The sequence below is a fragment of the Haliotis rubra genome, unplaced genomic scaffold, assembly GCF_003918875.1.
Source record: "Haliotis rubra isolate DU_JTF1 unplaced genomic scaffold, ASM391887v1 Scf85, whole genome shotgun sequence".
Lineage (NCBI taxonomy): Eukaryota > Metazoa > Mollusca > Gastropoda > Lepetellida > Haliotidae > Haliotis > Haliotis rubra.
In genome coordinates, this window is record NW_025767579.1 from 1424010 (window position 1) to 1448586 (window position 24577).

General features: G+C 38.0%; 1 protein-coding gene across 1 annotated transcript; it reads left to right on the forward strand.

Annotated features, from left to right (window-relative positions):
* On the forward strand, window positions 1-23246 carry LOC124262713 (glutamic acid-rich protein-like). Its single transcript, XM_046697245.1, has 13 exons — window positions 1-56; window positions 543-664; window positions 1207-1277; window positions 1611-1665; window positions 2026-2139; window positions 2502-2567; window positions 3284-3393; window positions 4679-4748; window positions 6089-6236; window positions 16185-16242; window positions 16475-16546; window positions 21997-22132; window positions 22592-23246. Exons 2-13 carry the CDS (start codon window positions 585-587, stop codon window positions 22707-22709), a joined length of 1098 nt encoding a protein of 365 aa, XP_046553201.1. The 5' UTR covers window positions 1-56; window positions 543-584; the 3' UTR covers window positions 22710-23246.
* Window positions 23247-24577: the final 1331 nt, after the last annotated feature.

A 24577-nucleotide genomic window follows, 5' to 3' on the forward strand; every position in this document is an offset into this window, starting at 1 on the left:
GCCGTCTCGCGGAAGCCATTTTCAAACAATATGGCGGATGAAATGTAGTAACTTAGGTAAATAATAACAAATGTTTAAGATTTTTTAATAGTTAGCATGGCAATTATGTCAGTGACAGATAATGTCTTTTGTGGTGTACCAACCCCGTTTATTCTGACTTTTGAACTGACATGTATCACTTTTAATGTAAATAATGATGATAAACGATGATATTGAAATGACGGAAATGACAGTTTTTTTAGACCAAACCGCTGATTCATTATACTACCGGTATGGACATGATCATATTTGGGGTACAAAATCATATTTTGAGCTGTACCCATATTTCATTGCTGTATTGTTTTTAACAGATACAATATATAACTGCACCCCGATTTTGGTAGCATCATGGTTGTAATGATTGGGTTATATTTCGATATTCCTAGGTCCCTATTAGTTTAACCATGGTAATCCTAATGTTTGTAACAAAAGCTATCATTGTTATCAGGAGGTATAAAGTTTTCACAATCATCTGCACTCTTGGTTTTTTTCTGTCTTTCTAGACATTTTATTCAAAGATCAGAATTTTTATAATCTGATCAAGAATGGAAACAAGTCGAACATCAAGTCGTCAAAACAAGAGCTATCAGGAACCAGATAAAGAAAACAATGTCTTACGCAAAAGGTGGGTATCACGTTTATAATAAATAACTGAAACTGTCCACGAGAATAGAGATATCATCACACGAAGATTATTAGTTGAGTTGAAACATCCTAGTGGAGTTGGAAATGCTTTTCAGACACTGACTTTTGTCATAAGAGGAAGGTTGGACTTGGTGACCTAAGTGATTAGGTGTCATCATTCACCGACAACATGGAGATGTTACTCATGATGTTATCACTGGATTGTCTTATCCAGACTAGAATGTTTACAATATGAATTTGTATAACTGGAAGTGCCCAATTTGATGTAAATTACCTTCTCAGACAAAATGGCTATATTATTGTCTTTTGTGGGTAAGCATTTATTGTAAGCATGGTACGTTACCCCTTACCAAAGCCAAAGTTTAAGATGAATCCTCCCACACCAGAGTCACATACTCTGACTGTTAGTTACTCTTAACTGAAATATTAGAATACAGTGTTGTGTTGATGAAAGATGCTAGTTGATCCTTGTATGGAATAATCCTAAGATGATTCAGACTGTCCTGATGTTATATTTAACAGACCACCATCAGGAGGCAGCCGACACTTGAACAATTCTAATTCATCTAGTCTTGAAATCCTGGAACCAGAAGGTGAGAGGGTGTATTACAGGGTCAACAATAGATTAAGGGGTGAAGGTTAAACTTAACCATGTCTTGGAACAATTCTTAGTTCATCTGCATGAAATATGATGTAAGTTTCGACATACCAAAACCGGTGTTTGATCTGACTTTTGTGCACTTGTCTATACTGAGTATTGATTAGTCTCGACATCACATTGCTCCATTATTGAGTACTGTACAATATGACGTCGTCCATGTTCACCACCAGTTTATGTGATGTCATCTGAATAACAGGGTGACTTCAGTGAAGTTAGTTTTGTCGTTTGTATGTTTTTCATATAAATATATTTTCTGTGATGACAGAGACGTCCAGAAAAAAGGAGCAGTACCGGGACCACAGACAACCCAGTAGTGCCAAGTATGTATTGGGCCATCCATAGCTCGAAATTATTGAAAGTCTATCTCATCTGTGAATGGTAAAATTAAGGAAGGACATTGCCTTCTGTATGCAAAGTGTGAAAGTCCACAAGTAAATGTCATTTGTCACTACCAAAGTTTAGTTTTGATGGGAACAGTTCTTGGGAAACTGTTTTCCTTATGGTGACAAAACAATATTTAGATACATTTAAACTGTTTAACTTATATATATGAAATCCTTATCTGTTTATCATGTTGATGATGTTGATCAAGATTACTCCTTCAAATTCGTTTATGTGATGTGTATCGTATTATGTTGTCAGTATGTCTAAAAGTGATTACCGGTAATGGTTACTTACAGACGTGGGAGCCATGCAGGTTCTGTTCCCCCTAGGCCAGATTCCACCCTCACACGGCGGACACCTACACCAACTAAACAGATTTCATTGCAGGCAGTCAGGCGGAAAGAAGAAAGGTAAACAAATCCTGGATGTCTTAGAGCACAGTCAAAGGAGGACTAGATCTTCTTAGTCATGCCATGTGGAGAAATAGTTTTGAGTTAAAGGATCTATTTGAGTTTTTCCAGATTCTAGACCTCTGGTTCTAGAAATTGATTTAACTTTTTGAACATATGATTCTTACAAGATGATGATAATAAATAATGATACCACTTATGGGTCAATGAAAATGTAAGATTATAAAAGTCTGATGCAATGGTTATCAATTTACTCAGGCCAGATGTGGAGATGGGTTAGAGCCTAAGACATGATAACAGCTGGTTACTCTGATGATATTACAGTGTGCATATGTCTGTATCCCTTTGTCTTATTTTGACAGAGATGACCCTATTGTAGCTGATGTTGACTGGAAGGAATTACAGTCACAGAGAAGGAACAAGGGGAGGTAAGTATTAAAGCAGGACTCGAAGGAAATAATAACCAAATAGGAGTTTTAGTGGGGAGGTAGAATATTCCAGTTATCAGGAGGGGACAATGAGAAATGGAGTTGATTGCATGTAAATGCAGAGAATAAACCAAATAAGCAGGGAGGTAAGGATGTTAACAATGTTGAGATGAAGTTGAAGTTGAAGGCAATTACAATCTTGCAGAGAATGGGAACAAAGGGATGTAAGTAGTGTAACTGAGTTGAAGGAAATTGACTGGAAGGCAGTGTAAGTGTAAATTCTCTAAGAATTGGGAACAAGGGGAGGTAAGTATTGTAACTGATATTGACTGGAAGGCAGTCCTGCCGCTGAGTAGGAACAAGGGGAGGTAAGTATTGTAACTGATATTGACTGGAAGTCAGTGCTGTTGCTGAATAGGAACAAGGGGAGGTAAGTATTGTAACTGATGTTGACTGGAAGGCATTTTGCTGTTGCTGAATAGGAACAAGGGGAGATAAGTATTGTAGCTGGGCGAATACCAGAGCAGTTCAAGGAAAACAAGTTGTTTTGAGAATATTTTATTTTTTCCATGCATCGATATTTTCCATTAATACTTCAGACATCTAACATGTCTATGGAATATGGTTAAGTTAGTAAAATGGTTATTGCTAACTTTGATAACAAGATTTTCTGTTACCAAATGAGCTTAGAATTCTTCATGTATTTATCTTTATAGGAAGAAAGACTCTCTGACAGAAAAATTCCAGGAGCTGGATGTTACAGATAAAGACAAGATTTCCCTAGAGCAATCATCCATACCTTTCTCAAACTCATCTAGACATCACAGTATGTTATGTTATGTTGCAGTCACTAGCCTTCATATCTCTTGTTAGAGACATAGGAAGTCATGTTTCTTCATGCTCACTGTAAAATGTGTAATGGGTGGTCACTATGGCTACTGCAGCTTCAGCCCAAAGATTGAATCTTGTAAAAACCTTTTTTGGTGTGGTACCCTCAGCTATTAATAGTTCACATTAAAAAATTCCTGACAATGCCTTACAGATAATTTTGTCCAAACTGTTGCAGAGAAACTTGCTGTGGGTAAAGAAATGATATCCACTACGTCATCTCTGTAACTTGTGAATATAAGGGTCAGTCTGCTGTATATTGTTGTCTGTGACCCCCATTCACTTGCTCACTGCTTTGTCCTGTACACCAGTCCTTCTGTAGAGAGAGATCTGTTGGTTAAATGTCTCCCATGACTGACTGATCATCATTGTTTGTGCTATTGGCCCATGACCCATGCACACAGAGCAGATTTGGTGCTAAAGACTATTTAAAGTCTATACTGAAACATGGCTACCATGATACAACTGCAATATTGCTGGTAGTGGTTCAGGCATCATGTCTGCCATGATATGCTGAAATATTGCTGTTCTGAGTTCAGGCTTCAAGGTTCCATTATTGCTGGTTCTGGTTTATGCTTCAAGGCTGCCATAGTTGTAATATTGCTGGTTCTGGTTTATGCTTCAAGGTTGCCATAGCTGTAATATAGCTGGTTCTGGTTTACACTTCAAGGTTGCCATGATATAGCTGTAATATAGCTATTGCTTCAAGGTTGAAATAGCTGCAATATTGCTACTGGGTTTATGCTTCAAGATTGACATAGCTGCAATATTGCTGGTCCTGGTTTATGCTTCAAGGTTGCTATAGCTGTAATATTGCTGTCCTGGTTTATGCTTCAAAGGTTATAGCTGCAATATTGCTGGTCCTGGTTTATGCTTCAAGGTTGCCATAGCTGCAATATTGCTGGTCCTGGTTTATGCTTCAAGGTTGCCATGGCTGCAATATTGCTGGTCCTGGTTTATGCTTCAAGGTTGCCATAGCTGTAATATTGCTGGTCCTGGTTTATGCTTTAAGGTTGCCATAGCTGTAATATTGCTGGTCCTGGTTTATGCTTCAAGGTTGCCATAGCTGCAATGTTGCTGGTCCTGGTTTGTGTATGAAGGTTTATATTCTAGGTTACCACAGCTGCAATATTACCTCAGTACTCACTCAGCTATGTAATGAATCTTCTAAAAGCTGCGACTAAAGGCACCTTAAGGCCTGACAAATGTACATGTGTGTTCAGATTGCTCACATCACCATGAAGAAAGAACAGCTGGAACCAGTGACAGATGCAGAGAAATCAAAGAAACAAAGTAAGAATATTTTTTATTGTTTACAGAGCTCAGATAAGATTTCCAAAATGTGGCTCTATGTTGGTTATGAATGTGCCAAATGTAAGTCCATTATGGGATGCTGGAAAATGTGCGTATTTCTGTCATTTTCTAAACATCAGACAGTCTGTCATTGAGTGTTACTTGGTATGTTCTGCCTTAGTCATACCTAATCAAAACTTAAATATGAAATGATTTCATAAAAAATCAGTCATCTATACTGACTTAAGTACAACACTTGTCCTATACTAATAGTACATTTGATAGCTCATATGTCTTTTTCATTACGAAGCAATTTTATAAGTATATGCAGTATGCATTTGTTTTGTGCTGCTTGTTGTGGCCCAGACTTAAGCTGGTTTTGCATAATTGCCCACAGAACAATTATTTTTCAGTGAAGCATGAACACCCAATGCAGACACATTTTATACTGACTCACAGCTTACTGGGCCTCTGGTTTATACTATTTCCAAATGATTGTCTCATCTCTATGTTAGTTGTGGGCCAAATGTAAGTCATGTATGGGATTCTGGGAAAGTGTGCCATGCTTCTGACAAAGTGCTGACTAAACATCAGACAGTCTGTCTTTGTGACTTGGCTGATTGTGTGTCACTGTGACCTGATTGCATGGGTTTCCATGGAGATACAGCAGGAATATTGCCGACTATAGCTTCTCCCTCACTCCTTCTCACACTGACTAAAAGCTATGTTTGAGTATCTCAGGATCAACTGACTGTGTCTTTTGTTACCTTTTATGTATTCAGACTTTATCATGTGCAGGCTGCAATGATATACCTGAAATATTGCTGACTGTATGGTTCAGCAGACTATTCTGGGATCTATCGAGGTCAACAACTTTCGAGGGCCAAATTATGTTGTGTATTCAATAATATAATGTGATTTGTAGACAGTCAAATAATTTGCCATTAATGCCTTGCCCAAAAAATGTCATCATTTTTCACAACACTTTCACCCTCTCTGCAACTTGTCATGGTATCTTTAATCCAGTCCTCTGAATCTCCCCATCTTTGGGAAGCTTTGTCCATTGTGGGATGGAGACGCCATTGATACCTAGTGGTTAAAGCGTTACCGAAGAGGTTCTAGCTCAAGCATCGGTCATGCTGAAGACCCAGGTTTGATTCCCCACATGGGTACAATGTGTGAAGCCCATTTCTGGTGTCCCCCTCCGCGATATTGCTGGAATATTGCTAAAAGTGGCGTAAAAGTACTACTAAAACCATACTCACTCACTCAGTCTCCATCTTTCTGTGCAGTGGTTGTCTTCATTTGTGGTGATCCCATATCAAGAACTGTGTTTGTAGAAAAGTCACCTCAGACGGGAAGTCATTGGAGAGTAAGCAAGATGGTGGATCAGGAGCTGCTGCTGGGAGGGGGGAGAGTAGTGATGACAGTGACACAGAAGACTCAGAGGACGAGGAGGAGAAGGCTCCCAATCAGCTGCTTATGGAGGTCAGTGATGGGGGTGAGGTGTCAGCAGTGCGTGGCTGTGCTACACTTGTACTGACACAGTATTACTGATTGCAGAAAAATATCATTTATTATAGTATTAGGCTCCGTCCGTCCGTCCCTCACCACGTATTTAGCGAAGCGGTGGATATGGTATTTGGCTGTGTCCGTTCATGCATATGAATTGGAATATCTTAAGAACCGATGACCAGATTCTTTTCATATTTGGCAACTAGGTTCATCACAGTATGAGAAAGGTCCCTGTCAGGTTTGGTGACCTTGACCTTTATTTCAAGGTCACAAGGGGACTTTTAATGTTTTACCCTTGTCAGCGAGATATCTCAAGAACCGTTCACAGGATTTTCCTCATATTCGTCACCAAGCTTTATATAGGAAAGTCGCAGGGCCCAGTCGATTTGGGTGACCTTTACATAATTTTCAAGGTCACAGCGACACTTTGAAGATTTCAGCATGTTATCCTGCACGTTAAAATTGTCAGCAAGATATATCAAGAACGGTTCAATGGATTTTCTTCATAGATTTTCTAGACTTCTCTTGAATGTTTTTTAGTAAGCAATTTCTTTACCCGGTTACTCCCCACATGGGCACAATTTTGCATCTGGTGTGATAATAAAAGCGGCGTAAAACTAAACTCAGTCAGTCATGTCAGTCCGATTTAGTAAATTTCTCCACTATTTTGCACCCGATAATCTGGATGCGATGAAAACTACAGAGCAAGATATACTGGATGACGGCTTGATTTTACCCCATGATTTTATTACCTCTGGCTTTTTATCCAGTCAGGTGTCAGGAAGTTGAGTTGAGTTCTTGCACATATTTTTTAAGGTTTCAGACCTGTCAATTTGTCTGTATGATTTCCCCCCAAATCTGACACGCACTGCGAACAAACCATTGCGGCTGCGACCGCTATCTTTGTTGACACTGGCAAGCTCGGTTGTAACGGCGGCTTAGCTGATTGGCTACTCTGAGAATGCGGAGCCAGCAAAGGGGAGGTAATAAAATGATGGGGTCGAGCCATAGATGCAATATCCAGGGTACTAGTGGAGGTTTATCGTAACGTATACCCTGGAGATTATCGAGGATGCAAGAGAGGTTGACTGGTCATGTTTTTGTTGACATTTAACTTCATCTTAAACTACGACCTTCACTTTCATTATTTTTTAAGTTTGATTTGATGATTTGATAATTTTCGGTAGGGAGATTATGTCACCTTAGTGACAATGCTTGTTTTCCATTAACTGTGGTAGATTGCTCTTCCAGATCTTTTCTGGGTCAAATCTCACATTTATTGGAAGTTCATATTCATTTGGAAAATATGTAGAGATTTCACTTAGGGCACAGATGTGGATGAAAATGTCTTCAGTCATTCTCACTGAGAAATAATTTTGGTTTAAGGTGACTGGTAAGTTTTATCAGTTGTTTGTTGTTTGCAACCAGGCCCCTTGCATCATGACACCATATTAACACAAGTTGCCTCAAATCACTGACATTGATGTAATTCATCATTCATGGAATTATCTGTCCCTCATCAAATTAGTGTCAGTTTTAAATGAACTGAGCACAGATAATTCAATTAAGTTTGTGATTATCATAAACCATATGGGACAATATGAATGTTGCATTTTTACTTCCAATAAAAGTTTAGATCTGGGCCCACTTGCACAGAACAATCTTTTAGTTACAATCAATCTTAGGCCCCTACAATAAACTTTACAATCACCATACAATTGCCATAATCCACTTGCACAAAGCCGATCTTAGCGTGATTGTAAGACGGCATGGATTTAAGATCGCGATCTTAACTAAGGTTGAACTCTTCAACGGTGGAGGTTCGAATTTCTGAAACTCGACTCCTGTCTACAGTTGTCTGCTAGTGTGCATAGCATGTTGCGCTTATAAAAGTGGAACTCAATTGCACTTTACAGAATTTTCATGAAAAAAAAATCCCACAAATCTTTAAAGGAAACGATTAGGTGGAAGATAACATGTATTTTTCTACATTCTAACTGTCTTGATTTAGGAACTCAGAATGTGATATTGCAACCACAGAAGTACCTACCCATGATTTATGAAAATATTGAAATACGAAAAAATGCATTAATAAATTTGGGTCTAGATTTAGTGACTTAATAATTATGAAAATTAAAACATAAAATATAGACAAAATTTCCTTATGATATAGCACCTAAATGTATGATTTGCCAATGAGACATTATTTAATACGCATCTGTTCGGGGGATTTGGAGTATTGGTTTTGTAAAGATATGAAAAGGTGTGGAAAATACACGACAGGGAAATATGAATAATAAATAATATTTCATGTATGTAATATGTGTTGTTAAATACTTATTCACAGTATGTTAATTATTTAACCCTATTTCGTTGATAATTGTTTTATTTTTCTTATAGTGAAATGCCTCAGCAAGTGTATTTTCCTGTTCGAAGAATACTTGTATTATATCTAAAATGCATAGATAAAAAACATCGCCTCTCATCCGACTCAATTTTAGATTTAAGAATGAGAGAGAAACTTGTTTTTGCATGCTATCTAATTGTAGATATTTTAATGATAAACTAAGACAAAGTCAATGATGAGAATGTGACCGAAAAAAAATATGGTGAGTTTTTCGATGTCACAACATTAAATACATTGGGCATGGCAGACTCTACAGCAACGGCATAATATGCCAAGGAAAACCACTGTGTAAAAAACTAAGATTAGCTGCCCTTGAGTTACTGAGAGGTCACGACCATTGCTAATCGCATGCAGGCACCTTTCATTACTATCCTTTCCTTGATTATCCAAAAGGTATGTTGTTTCACACTTCTTCCAACACTGAACCGGGTGGGAATAGTACTTATTTTTCCTTATCCTGACTCATGCTCTTTTTGCTTGTCTTCTTCTTCTTGCGAACATAGTGGAACACTTGTATCTCCCTAATTGAAGCTCCCTTCAATTTAAAATCACTAATTAGTATTCACCACGAGTTACCTCCCTTCCACAAGCGCGGGAACGAGGGCGCCACCTCTACCCATGTGCCTCACTCTCCCTTCTTCGCCCAGTGAGCTGGACGTGAGAGCTTCTGTGTCTCCGACACACTATATCCTTTGAATTATATTTAGTTAGTTACCCTCAGAAGACATCTATAGAGGTTTAGCTAGTATCCTTCAACCATTATATATTGATATTTAGTCGCTTTTTTTACAGTTTATTCACGGACGCCCGGTTTGTTTCAGTGGATTACGCTGATGAAAATTCTGTACTATTGCAGATTACGCTTTGCATGCTGCTGCTGATTCACCTTTTATATGATGTAACGGCCATGTTCATTATATTCACATTGCAGCTCGCGATACTAATTTATCCAATTCTACCTTTTTTATTAATATTTACTTTGGCGTGTTGGCACGCATTACAGCAGATAGGTCGCTGCGATGCAGAGTCTAGTATGACTGATACACCGAACCCTCGCCAGTCTACTGCTGTTGGCCGACTCCTCCCGCGGTGGTGTTCCGCTAGAGTGGTGGAGAGGTGTGGACGTAGTCCGCCATCTCCAAGAAGCATCCTGCTTCCCAGACATCCCATCGCCGCAGCAGAAGACTAGAGGGTTTTCTACTACATCTCAACAGCCGAGATCGTTCCCATCGCGAGTTTTTATTCTGTATGATGATCAGCCGATCATCATACCTGATGTACATCAAAAGATTGACCGATGTCGGCACAGATCAGCATGCAGCCTGATGTACCAACGCTGATATTCGATGATCGGTCCTGAGGGTCCCATCATTACCAACACTCAACGCAGACGCCGCGACACCCAGGGCAGCGGCCGACCTCTGAGGGAAAATCAACGAAGTCTACTAGGACTTTCTCAACCGAGATTGTTCCAGCCGATGACCTGACCTCTACGATGATCAGCTGATCATCATCCCGATGTGACGCCACAAGAAACGACCGGTGACAGCTACAACGCGACATCAGCAGAGATCACCATGCAGCCTGATGCCTCTACACTGATGTCGGACGATTTTCCTGTGGACCCTCCATTAACACCGCCAGATAAGGCACCGACGACCTCGCCGCAGACCACCCTGAGGACCTGATGCGCAAATTATGACCATGATGGAGGACCACTACAGACTGCATAAGCAGGGACCGAAGCCTTCGCTGAAGGCTCCAACGTAGACAGCACCCCAGAGGCACCCCGCCAACGAAAGCAGTCAGGATCGATGTCACCTTCGGCGAAGGAAGTCACGGACCACCTGACGGCGATTGACCTAGATGTACAGCCTTCGGCGAAGGCCTTCGCCAAGGCGGAAAGGACCTAGATGTACAGCCTTCGCTGGCTAGGGAAGGACTAGATGTGGACAGCCTTTCGCGGCGACTTCGCTCGCTAAGGCAGGATAGATCATCACCATATGCGCGTTTCATCCCTAGATGTGGACTCGACCATCAGACATCACGGAAGCCTTCGAAGGTCATATCGTATCGCTCCTCTCGACCGACGCAGAGGAAGCTTCGGCGAAGGCATGCGAAGGACACCTGAATCCAGATCATCATCATCTAGAAGGACATCGAGGGACTATACAAGAGCCAGCAAACTATCAACGCTCCCTCATTAAAAGTCTCCTCGAAGATCAACCCATAGACAAGTTGATCATCGATATCAAGTATAAGAACTACAATCGATATTGGTTCTGTTGAATCCATGACGAAGACGATGTTCGCTGGCCTAAATAGATCTAGAACGATCAATTAGACACTTATCACCAGACTTCGTAGAACACTACCACTTCTGAAAATGATAAGATGATCCATGCGGCTCCTTACTTAGGCAAAGCGCTTCACCGATCCCACATCCTGTTAAACACAGAGGCTGTTCGCTAAGCAAAGCCATATATATATTTATTATATATATATATATATATATACTAATCGGCTTTGACTCGATACCTTCGCCGATGGTCGCCAAGGCTAAGTGGCTCCAAGTCTACTTCACCCAGAAGATCTAGAAGGGATACTGGAGAACTTCGCGAAGTCTCCGGCGCTCACCGAGGAAGTCCTCCAAGGTTTCTATATACCAGCCACTCGCCATATATAGCTACTTCGCCAGTCCGCTCAAGACGCCGATAAGTTAATTATCAACTGTATGCCAGATGCCGCCTATAAGCCTTCACGGCGAAGATAATTGTTCAGGCTATTTACAACACAGAACGCCGCTGTATTATTTAGTCAACGACATTTCATGCGAGATCTTCACAGAAATCAACTATTCCGATAAATTGCTAATATGCAATCCCCGACGACGATACGATTATCTACATGCGACTATTACGCATATCTGCAGACAATTCAATATCGAAATTGAACAGCAGCCTTGTTACAGCTTAGTATAACTCTTTAATCGCCAAAGTTTCTGAGAAGAAATATGGACAACAAGTTCAATGTTAATTCTACAATTATGAAGATACATTCATGTATACAGTCTACAAGCTCACAACTTGCAAGTTGTTTGTACCCCTTATATAGAAGGAAGTCGGAATTATATTCAATACTGAAATTACTTTTCAATGACAAACCAGGAAAATAACCTACCCAGCATAAAATTACAGAGCGGAGATATTTTACCGAGGAGGTTTCATGGTTACCATTAACCCTCTAAACACGCCACCGGATAACTTCGAAGCTACGGTGAAGACCGACGCTTATGCTAATATCAACGGCGACAAGAATTTATTCAAGGTGGGGTTTTTTCCCCGCTACACCGGTGACATCACAGCTGGTATTATACAGAATCAAAATGCCTTGTTCTGATTGGACTCATGAGGGACAACGACCTACGAGAGGTCGATCTCAATCTCACAGTTCAAGACTTACGCCACAAGTGACAACTATATATCAGTGAAAGGAGCAAGCCTCATTACAGTCCAGTTAACCTGAACATTCATGATTAGACTGCCTTCTTTAAAGTTAGAGACCTCCCTGTCAAGTTAAGACGAGGGATCGGGCAGTCAGGCGATTTTTACATAAAGTTCAACGAGGACAGACACACCTGGTTGTGCACCTACATCGCCAAGGACTTCGCGAGCTTAATTACCTAGACGAAAGATACAAGTGGATCTAAATCCACAGCAGCTTCAGACTACAGCTGAATTTCATCAAGTTTTACTAACACAACTAGATGGTTAGTAAACCTACTAAGCTTCTGTTTGGAGAATAAAACGGAAGTTTCACCAACCTGGGGATATGAATATAAGTGCTCCAACACCTCACAAGTGAGGGTTTTATGAATACGCCTGGATGATGACATACTTGGACCCCATGATACGATGATTCTATCAACGATGGCCAGCAAGAGCACAGTAAATTTATCTCCACCGAACCAAACAGGAGGGAAAAAAAATGCAACAGATTATTTCTCTATCATCAACTTTACGAGAGTGAAGTCTCATGTACTATATCTCCGTTTGGATCAGAACTGTCATACTACGTGCATATATGGATGGACCTATTCCGACCCTCCATGAGCTTAATACTCATGATATTAGAGCTAACTTCTACAATTGTTCTACACAAATGTGATTGAAATAATGGGGGTTTATTTCTGAAATCCGATATGGTGGTTGCAAAACCATTATCTGAGAGATATCACCACCGAGGACGTCTCAGGTATACACCAATTCGATCCCATGGTCCTCGACAACAGCTGACAGTTCCTCGGAGAAGATAAGTCAATCTAACAGATTTTTACTTATCTTATAACAATACTAAATAGCTTCATGCTATATATAATTTACTTAAGTTCCTTTTATCATCACAGTACTATGATTATTACATCATACAATATATAAAGTTAACAACTCTACAGAGTTTGTTATTATATATATTTACCTTAAGTTATTCATATCTTAAGAGTAATACTATGGTAACATGATAATTGCATTAGCTAACAAACTCTACAGAGTTTTTGGCTATTTTATATGTAGCTTAAGTTAATTAAGCTAACAAACTCTAATGAGTTTTACTATTATATAGGTAATTTAAGCTAATTATACCTTAAGCATAGTACTATACTCATATTATTAAAATATATTAGCTAACAAACTCTAAGGAGTTTTGCTATTATATAGGTAGCTTAAGCTGCTTATTCATATCTTAAGCTTAGTACTATGTTTATATCATATAAGTAGATTAGCTAACAAACTCTAAAGAGTTTTTTGCTATTTGGCTTAAGTGTCATCATATTTCTAAGCAATATGGTTATATTATAACATGTCTTAGCTAACAAACTCTACAGAGTTTTAGCTATTATATATGTAACTTAAGCTTATTCATATCTTAAGCGCAGTACTATGTTTATATCATATAGGTATATTAGCTATCAAAACTCTAAAAGAGGTTTTTTGCTATTATATATTTCGCTTAAGTTTCATCATATTTTAAGCTTTATGGTTACATTATAACATGTATTAGCTAACAAACTCTACGGAGTTCTTGCTATTATATATGTAGCTTAAGTTTTCCTTCATAAGTTCAATACTAGGTTTATATCATATAAGTATTTTAGCTAACAAACTCTAAAGGGTTGTTTTCGCTATTATACAATTAGCTTAAGTTTCATCATATCTTAAGCAGTATGTTTACATTATAGCAGTATTAGCTAACAAAACTCGACGGAGTTTTGTTATTATATATATATAGCTTAAGTTTAAATATCTTAAGCTCAGTACTATGTTTTTAACATAAAAAGTATATTAGTTAATAAACTCTAAGGAGTTTATTTTGTTATATACATTTAGCTTAAGTCTAATCTTATCTTAAGCTAGTACTATGGTTACATTATAAACATATTAGCTAATAAACTCTACAGAGTTTTTTTATTATATATATGTAGCTTAAGTTAATTATATCTTAAGCACAATACTATACTCATATTGTAAAATATATTAGCTAACAAACTCTACTAAGTTTTATATTATATATGTAGCTTAAGTTAATTATATCTTAAGCACACTACTATACTCATATTGTAAAATATATTAGCTAACAAACCTCACGAGTTTTGCTATTATATATGTAGCTTAAGTTCATTATATCTTAAGCACACTACTATACTCATATTGTAAAAATATATTAGCTAACAAAACCCTACAGAGTTTTGCTATATATATGTAGCTTAAGTTAATTATATCTTAAGCTCAGTACTATACTAATATTATAAAATATATTAGCTAACAAACTCTACAGAGTTTGGCTATTATATATGTAGCTTAAGTTAATTATAGCTACACAGCACTATACTCATATTATAAAATATATTAGCTAACAAACTCTACAGAGTTTTTATTATTATATATGTAGCTAAAGATTATTCATATCTTAAGCTCAGCATTATATCTATATCATATAAGTATATTAATCTAACAAACTCTAAAGAGTTTGCTATTATATAATTAGCTTAAGTTTAATCATATCTTAAGCTTAGTACTATGTTTATATCTTAAAAGTATTTCAGCTAACAAACTCTAAGGAGTTTATACTAGCATATTAACAAGCTTAAGTGTATTAGTCTTAAGCATTGTATTAATGTTATATATACTTTTATCATAATAAGTACATGGTAATAACCTTTATATGGCAGCTGATGATAAGTTAGCAGCAGGAATTCATCAGTTCAGTGCCTTTATGAAGTTCCCATAGGGTTATTACAATCATCACAGTTCAAATCACTAATTATTAAAAATCCAAAGTATTAGATATTCCCACCTCCGCTCTGTGGATTCTACAAGGGCAAGAGCATGAGTCAGGATAAGGAAAAATATGTAATTTTTGGAATAAAATTGATATTTTATACTTATCCTGACTCATGAGGTAAGCTTCCTCCCATCCTCCCCCCACATAACACTTTGGATTTCCCTGTAAATTCAAATGTTGGGCTCAGTATATGAGGAGAGAGGAGGCACATGGGTGAGGTGGGGCCCTCGTTCCCGCGCTTGTGGAAGGGAGGTAACTCGTGGTGAATACTAATTAGTGATTTTAAATTGAAGGGAGCTTCAATTAGGGAGATACAAGTGTTCCACTATGTTCGCAAGAAGAAGAAGACAAGCAAAAAGAGCATGAGTCAGGATAAGTATAAAATATCAATTTTATTCCAAAAATTACATTATGATATCGACTCGATAGTTATGTGGTTCACAACCGCAAATAACTATGTTTCTGACGTTAAATCGGTGGTGCATTCTCCGTGTTGTTGAAGTGTAGAGGCGAACCACACAGTTTTATGCAGTATAAAAGCAATCTCCAAACGTAAAGCTGATTATTTGCATGAAACAGACACTAAATTGTGGTCATTTTGTCACAGACCACAATGATCTTAGATCCTTACAATTGGTCCGGTTCGATTGTAACTTACAATGATGTTAGCCTACAATTGCTTTGTGCAAGTGGATGGCGATTGTAGCCAAAGCCTAAGATCGCGATCTTAGGATTTACAATAATTGTAGGGCTAAGATTGCTCTGTGGTCCAAAACCATCTAGATCAAGCTGACTAGTCACATGACATTCCACGGATGCATTGTGGGGCTTTGGACAAAAGCCAAGTTAAAAAAATGGCCTTGTTGCTGTTTAAATGTGAGTGTGGCTGAGGCATTTTTCCCATAAAAAAATAGTTAACCGTAATGTTACCAATGACATAAGCCAACTGAAGCAAATACAAGCCATGATATAGGGTGCTAACTGAGTTGCACTGTAGGAGAATGTACTTGTTAATGACATTTGACATAGGGTACCAAGCTTACGCTTGATTACAAGGGGGCAAACAAGAATTTCCAATCTGTAACTACATTTAATGTTAATGCTTTGCAGCATCATGAACAAGGTTTTTTGTTGTGATTTTGATTTTGATTTACTTTATCTTTTTTTTTTTTCAGTTTGTGACCTGCTTAATGGAGAAGGATTATCCTAATGCCCAGAAGCTTTGTAAAATGAGTAAGTATCATCATAGCAGGGGCACGGTAGCAGTATCGTTAATGTTTTTTTCCATTAATTCAAAGAGAATTTGACATTAGCTCATAGTTACTTCTAAAGTAAATCTTGTATTAAGTGTTTACTCTGTCACCAAAGGTAGGTTAATGTTGAGAAATCATTTCATATGTAATATGAGAGTCATGTTTGTCTCAAGGAGGTTAAAGACATGTTGTCTTTGTATATCTATTTCCAGTTTTGCTCTATGAACCTGACAATGCTGAGGCACTGAAATTTCAACCATTGATAGATGAAAAGATAGAACTAGGTAAGTAAACGTGGGGTAGAATTATGTCATTATGGTTTTGCTCTGTGTAGATGACAGAGCAGATATTTGCAGCTGATCTAGAGCTTAAATCTGATGGTCTTTCTGAGGGTATCTGAAGGGATGGCAGAATCCGAAATGCTTTTTTTGTACTATTGAGACCTTAAGTTAGTTTCATAAGGATGATATTCACATTAACTTACTGATTTCAAGCCATGCTCATGTTATAGTTCTACCATGACATTCTAGAATCCTACATTCTGATTGGTATTGTATCAAGTCTCTATGTAATACCATGCTTTTTGTGATGACCTCTTGTTCCACAAATACAACAAGTACTAGTATTTCAGTATCTAAAACAGTGGTGTTCCCACATCATCTAGTCTGTGTACCATGAAATCATTCAATTATTCATCAGTCCTCCCTCTTGAACCTTCAGTTCTGGAGTAAATACCAATATCAGGCTGTCACACTCTCTGAAGGCAAAGTTTTTAATATTGTTGACATGAGATCAGTGTATGTGATAGAGAAGAGACAAATATCCTAGCTGAATTTGTCTTGATGAGACCTTTTAATATGTTAGTAAGGGGAGTTGGGTTTTTTCCAAATGTCTTTATTGTTTCCAAGAGTACATTGTTACACAACAATTAACATTTTCAGAGTTTGACAAACAGAATTCAGAAATACATATCAAGAGTGAGTCTATGTTTATTGTTGAGTTGGGAATATAGATAGCCATTTTTTTGTCTTGATTATGAAGGCTATCATTTTTAATTGCAATTTATTCTTCAACAGCAAGATTTATGGACGTCAACTTCTTTATTGTGAATGACACGATGTTTGAGTGTATGCTTGCTCTTTCATCACCTGATGAAGGAGCAAGCATACACTCTGGAAACATCGTGTCATTCACAATAAAGAAGTTGACATCCTTAAATCTTGCTTTTCTTATGCATTCCACTTCTAAATATCATTCAAAGATTTGTATTTTTTAAAATTGATAACCAAATACCTTTCAAGTTTTGGAACATGTTGCTTAATCCCACATAAATGAATATTATTTTTGGCAGATAAGATAATATAATTCAATAATCTATACTGAGTCAAAAAAGAAACTTCACAAAATGTAATTTGAAAAATAATGAATAATTTTTCTCTGATGATACATCTATGTATCCGAAATGGCATCCCTATCTTTCGACTCTAGAAAAACGTTAGCAAAACCCACTCAAACCCATCCATTGTGCCGTGCAAATGGCGTTAGTGCCAAATCAGGTTTTGCGTGCAGTCAATCGCAGTGATCTTCGCATCATCAAAGTTTTTCTTCATATGCGCGCGTTTGCATTGGCCTCAAGAATTGAAAAAACACTTTTAAACCACAGTTCTAACGGTGCTTGAAATGCCCGATTGTCAAATGTGCAGCGTGAGCGATGCGTTGGCATGTTGCAAGCGGGAAGATCAGTTATTGACATCGCCAAAGAGCAATGGGATGCAGCTGTCGCACTGTGTATGACTTGCGAGGTCGCTCTACAACAAACTGGCACCACTTCTGATCGCCTAAGGTCGGTCGTCCACGATGTGACGTCCACGAGCAGAAGACCGCCAATCAAGTGCCTCACGCCACCTCATTGACAGATTTCTGCCGCTACACGAACCAGGGCTGAGATGTTTAGAAGTCGACTGTCCTCACAGACCATTCGAAATCGGGTTGCGGGCTGCCAATCTCCATTCTCGACGCCCATATCGTGGGCCCAATATTGGACGCCGCTTCATCAACGCCAACATCTGCTGTGGGCCCAACGCCACCTCCGATGGACCCAGAGAGACTTGAATACAAACCTCTTGTTTATCTTTCTTCATTTGAATGTGGTTATCCTGTCCAACATCCTGATGTTCGCGGACGGTTAAATCTTATTAACATGCCTGGATGCCGCTTTGCCTCTAAAAATGTTACAACCCAATGTATGTATGATGACAAGGCTATGAGAACTAGACAGATTAGAAATATCATATTTAAATTAGGTTTTGGTGATGTTTGGGTATCACACACTTACGGAGATAAAAACGTTTTGTTAAAATGTTTTTCAACGACTGAAAGATAATTTTCATCAAGTTTGCTATAGTGATTTATCTGAGAGCCCCAAAATGTTTACGCATTGTAATTTTTAAATTAACTTCTTGTGAAACATACTTAACTCATATTACTGTATCCAAATATAGATCTTGTTTATCCATGATTTAGGTTAAGCCCCATAGTTTAGAAATTGAAAGAGGACGCTACTATAACATTCCCCGAACAAAAGAACATGCAAAATGTAAAACTTAAACGAATAATTGAAAATGAATATCACTTCTTACTTATCTGTCCAGCCTACATTGAATTAAGACGTGAAATATCTTTTTCGCAATTCTATGTTTTCCCCAATATACTAAAATTCAATTCGTTGTTATCATCCAAAAATGAAGACATTTCCTTGAATACTGCTAAATATCTGTTTTATGCATTCGAAAAAAGGAAATCAATTTTGTCATATTAAGATTGTATAGATTATACATGCTTTCATTGTTAACATTTTATTTCAAGTCTGCCCCGATGAGGTGTTTTTGTACTCATAGGCCCGTGGCCTCATAGTATCAGAAATAAAGATTTGAACTGAGTTGCACTGTAGGAGAATGTACTTGGTAATGACAGCTGACATAGGGTACCAAGCTTACACTTGATTACAAGAGGACAGACAAGAATTTCCAATCTGTCACTACATTTAAAGTTAATGCTTTGCAGCATCATGAACAAGTTGTTTTTGTAGTGATTTTTATTTTGATTTACTTTATCTATTTTTTTTCAGTTTGTGACCTGCTTAATGGAGAAGGATTATCCTAATGCCCAGAAGCTTTGTAAAATGAGTAAGTATCATCATAGCAGGGGCACGGTAGCTGTATCGTTAATGTTTTTTCCATTAATTCAAAGATAATTTATCATTAGCTCATAGTTACTTGTAAAGTACATCTTGTATTTAGTGTTTACTCTGTCACCAAAGGTAGGTTAATGTTGACAAATCATTTCATATGTAATGTGTGAGTCATGTTTGTCTCAAGGAGGTTAAAGACATGTCGTCTTTGTATATCTATTTCCAGTTTTGCTCTATGAACCTGACAATGCTGAGGCACTGAAATTTCAACCATTGATAGATGAAAAGATAGAACTAGGTAAGTAAAAGTGGGACAGAATTATGTCATTATGGCTTTTGCTCTGTGTAGAGGACAGAGAGCAGATATTTGCAGCTGATCTAGAGCTTAAATCTGATGGTCTTTCTGAGGGTATCTGGAGGGATGGCAGAATCGGAAATGCTTTTATTGTACTATTAAGACTTTAAGTTAGTTTCATACAAATGATATTCACATTAACTTACTGATTTCAAGCCATGCTCATGTTATAGTTCTGCCATGACATTCTAGAATCCTACATTCTGATTGGTATTGTATCAAGTCTCTATGTAATACCATGCTTTTTGTGCTGACCTCTTGTTCCACAAATACAACAGATACTAGTATTTCAGTATCTAAAACAGTGGTGTTCCCACATCAGCTAGTCTGTGTACCATGAAATCATTCAATTATTCATCAGTCCTCCCTCTTGAACCTTCAGTTCTGGAGTAAATACCAATATCAGGCTGTCACACTCTCTGCAGCCAAAGTTTTCAATATTTTTTACATGAGATCACTGTATGTGATAGAGAAGAGATGAATATCCTAGCAGAATTTGTTTTGGTGAGACAATTTAATCTGTTAGTAAGGGTAGTTTGGTTGTTTCTTAATGTCTTTATTGTTTCCAAGAGTATATCGTTACACAACAATTAACATTTTCAGAGTTTGACAAACAGAATTCAGAAATACATATCAATAGTGAGTCTATGTTTATTGTTGAGCTGGGAATATAGATAGCCATTCTTTTGTCTTGATTATGAAGGCTATCATTTTTAATTGCAATGAATTTTTCAACAGCAAGATTTATGGATGTCAACTTCTTTATTGTGAATGACACGACGTTTCGGAGTGTATGCTTGCTCTTTCATCACCTGATGAAGGAGCAAGCATACACCCTGATGAAGGAGCAAGCATACACTCTGAAACGTCGTGTTATTCACGATAAAGAAGTTGACATCCATAAATCTTGCTTTTCTTATGCATTCCACTTCTAAATATCATTCAAAGATTTGTATTTTTCAATATTGATAACCAAATACCTTTCAAGCTTTGGAGCATGTTGCTTAATCCCACATAAATGAATATTATTTTTGGCAGATAAGATAATATAATTCAATAATCTATCAATGTATAATGTTCCAAACCAAACAAGGTATTTTGTTATTTTAATTATGTTCTCAATAGGGTTATTCATTCAAACTTCAAGTTCATTCCAGAATACATATATTTGTGTTTCTCTACAATTCCAATCAACCCCAACCTAGTAAATGGAGTTTAGTGCATTATAAATGCACTTATCATTATTATTACAAAAACAGTAAATCAAATTGGTTGGTTTTCATGCTATATAATGTTGGCACACTTTCTTAAAACATTCTTATGTTTTGCAGTGTTTATTTAGCAAAATCAGTTATTTATATGAAAACAAACATATGTACAGTCCATTTGGGTTCAAATGAGAACGATGAATGATTACATAACTCGAAACAGGGATAAGTGCACAAAACATAAATAAGACACATGGTCCTGAGGGGTGAGAAACGGCTGATGGAACAGCTGCTGTTTCCTGACTGGTAGGGGTCATCTCACCTGTTGTGCTCAGCTGCACCTGAAGTGCGTGCCGGCCTGTTCCACCAGCTGTTTGTCAATGTCACCCCTCGGTGTGAAGAGTGAAAATAGCACAATATTACATGATGGTTTCTTAAACAACTTTTTCCGTGATCGACCATAAAACGTCATATTTCAGATCCTGTTGGGTACAGAGGTTTCAGGACCATGTGTCTTATTTATGTTTTGTGCACTTATCCCTATTTCGAGTTATTTAATCATTCATCATTCTCATATGAACCCAAACAGACTGTAGGAAAAATCTATCATCACGTATCCCTGAATTTGACCATTTACCCTGTTTTGAACTAATCCTGCATGACTTACTCCTTGCACTGTTAACAACTTGAAATGTTGCTGCCAAACGATGTTGAAATGAAGAGATTAACCTAGTTACTTCCAGATATTGACAATTTACTTATTTGAAAATATTAGACTCAGCCGATGCCACATTACTCATCACTAATCTAATACCAACACTTGTCATTTAGGAAGTTTATAGGTATGAAATCTATGTTTGAAACTGCTGCCATGAAAACATAGTAGGTTTATCTCCTATATAATATCTTCAAATCTGGAAATAGTAAATTCTCCTCTCATAGGTAGATCTAGTGGTTATGTAGATCGTGATGTGTTTGTAGACCAGGAGGAGGAAGTGGCTGGGAGTGCGGATTCTGATGATGAAGGTGTTGATGAAGATGAGGAGGAGGGGGAAGGTGACAGTGATGAAGACAGTGAAGATGACAGTGATGACAGTGACAGTGATGATGATTCTAGGTGAGTAGTAGGCGACAGGAAACAGGAGTCAAATATCTGATATCTGAATAAATAGTCTCACAATTACAGTTTTTCCTGAAGTGCAGATGCACCATCCAAGTGTTTTATTAATGTACAACATTATTGATGTCAAAGGTCAGGGCACAGGTGGCTCTGCAATTTACTGTTCAGTGCTGTGTTCTTAGCATGAACCAGAAATGGTCAAAGACTTTGAATCACAGGTTTGCACAGTCTGTCATACTCTGAACTCACTGGTTTCACCAGAGTTGTAAACATCTGTGACATTGGGACTTTCCAAGCTGACACTCAATAAATCCACCTCACTCTCTCTAAGCACAGGATTTACAGTCTTACTCTCGCAAAAGACAAGATATGCAATCTTACACATTATTTCACAGAAAATTCCACTTTATTTCCAAGTATAAATGCATCTAAAGTCTTAATTCCTTCCGATTTTAGTGACTCAGATTCTGATGATGATGATGATGATGATGATGCCGATGATGATGAACAACAGGAAGACAAGCTGGATTCTGGGATAGCATCGGCTGCAGGCTCTGTACACTTTGACATGTGATTGGTTATGTGAAGGATTGGAACAATGAAACTGTTATGCCTTAAGGCACATTTTTAATATATTGTCAGGATAGTAGTATCTGTGCTGCTCACCTCATGAACTGACTTGCTGAACATGAATTTTACTGAATTCAACTATATCTATATGTGATCAGCAGTTGTGCAGAACATTGTCAATGTGTGTGTGTGTGTGTGTGTGTGTGTGAAGTTGTGCACTTGTCGAGGCATACAAGGCAAAATATCTGTGATGTAAATATATGTTCTTCATCCAGTGTAAATATCACATATAAACACGCTATTTGTTGCAGAATGTTGTTTATGCAGATTCTGTATCACTGTATGTTTGCTGCAGCTAAACCAAAACACAACATCCACCTTTCATGATGGTTAATCAGAGGCCAGGGTGATACATCTTTAATATTTGCAGCATTTGGTTCTGATTAACTTTCCGTCCAAATATCAATTCCATCCAAATTTGTTTTTAATTTTTCTTTAATTTGAATACAACTGAAAATACAAATAAATTTATTGCATGATATTTTGATTTTTGTTTTTGTTTCTAATGAGTGTCAAGGGAGTGCATTTGGTTACTCACTGTGTGAACAGTATTTGAGTTGTGTTATGTGTATACTTGGTGAGTGAGGAACGTCTGAGTTGATGCAGGTGATGGAGATTTACCACCTTGCTGAAACCATCACACATCAGTACAGAGCTGACAACCATGAAACCATAACCACAGGAAGCAGGCTGCAGCCCACAGTCATATCTTTCTGACATGTTCCCAGCCTGTGCACAGGATGAAACTCTTCGGAGCTCTTTTAACAGCTGGGACATGCTTGTAGTAAGGGGCACTAACGGATCGGGTGGTCAGGCTTGCTGACTTGGTTGACACATGTCATCGTATCCCAGTTGCAAAGATTAATGCTCATGCTGTTGATCACTGGATTATCTGGTCCAGACTTGGTTATTTACAGACTGCCGCCATATAGCTGGAATATTGCTGAGTGTGGTGTAAAACAACAAACCAAACCATATGACTAATGAGGCCACATACAGTATCACACAAGAAACCAGACAGAGAGCTAATGATGTAATAGCAATGCTTTGGTAATGTTTTAACATGTTGTATCTGCACAGTTTTAAAAACTTATCCCAAGTCACATTTTCATCTCTCCATTCTCTATCAATCCTGAGTTGAAATGGGCTTCGTACCTTTACAATGGTTCAAGTTCCAAAACTCCTCAAGCAAACGCACCCAGCAGTTACCTTCATCTTCCCTTGCCAATGTCACCAAAGTAGCCTCTATGTAGCCTCTCTGGTCATGTGACCTCCCAGAAATCGCCACTGTGGGGGTGAGTGAGTAAGTATGGTTTTACCCCGCTTTTAGCAATATTCCAACAATATCAGAGGGCGGACACCAGAAGTGGGCTTCACACATTGTACCCAGGGCCGTCAGGCTGACCAATGGAGGTTTTAACCATTAGGCTACCCCACTGACCCGCCACTATGCAGAGATGGGATAGTATTTTTTCATATCCAGAGTCCTTATTCCAGCAATTACGAAGAGGAAAGTTTAATCAAGGACAACTGGGGAACTGTCTGCACAATGCACTTTCTGGACCTTGGAGTTCGTTAGATTCTGGGCCCACTGCTGAGTCGCTCTGTTACGTTTCACTAATAACGGCGCCATTGTGTATGAAAAGGTGTGAATTGAGCATGTTACCCTGATCTCGTGCAGATACCAATGAAATAATCTGTCTCTCAGTCCAAGAACCATAATATTTTCGCTTCGAACCAGCACTGCCTGTCATTCAAACGCTCCAAATTAAGCAAGTCTATATTCCCTTAGTTACCCAATCCCCCGTCGCC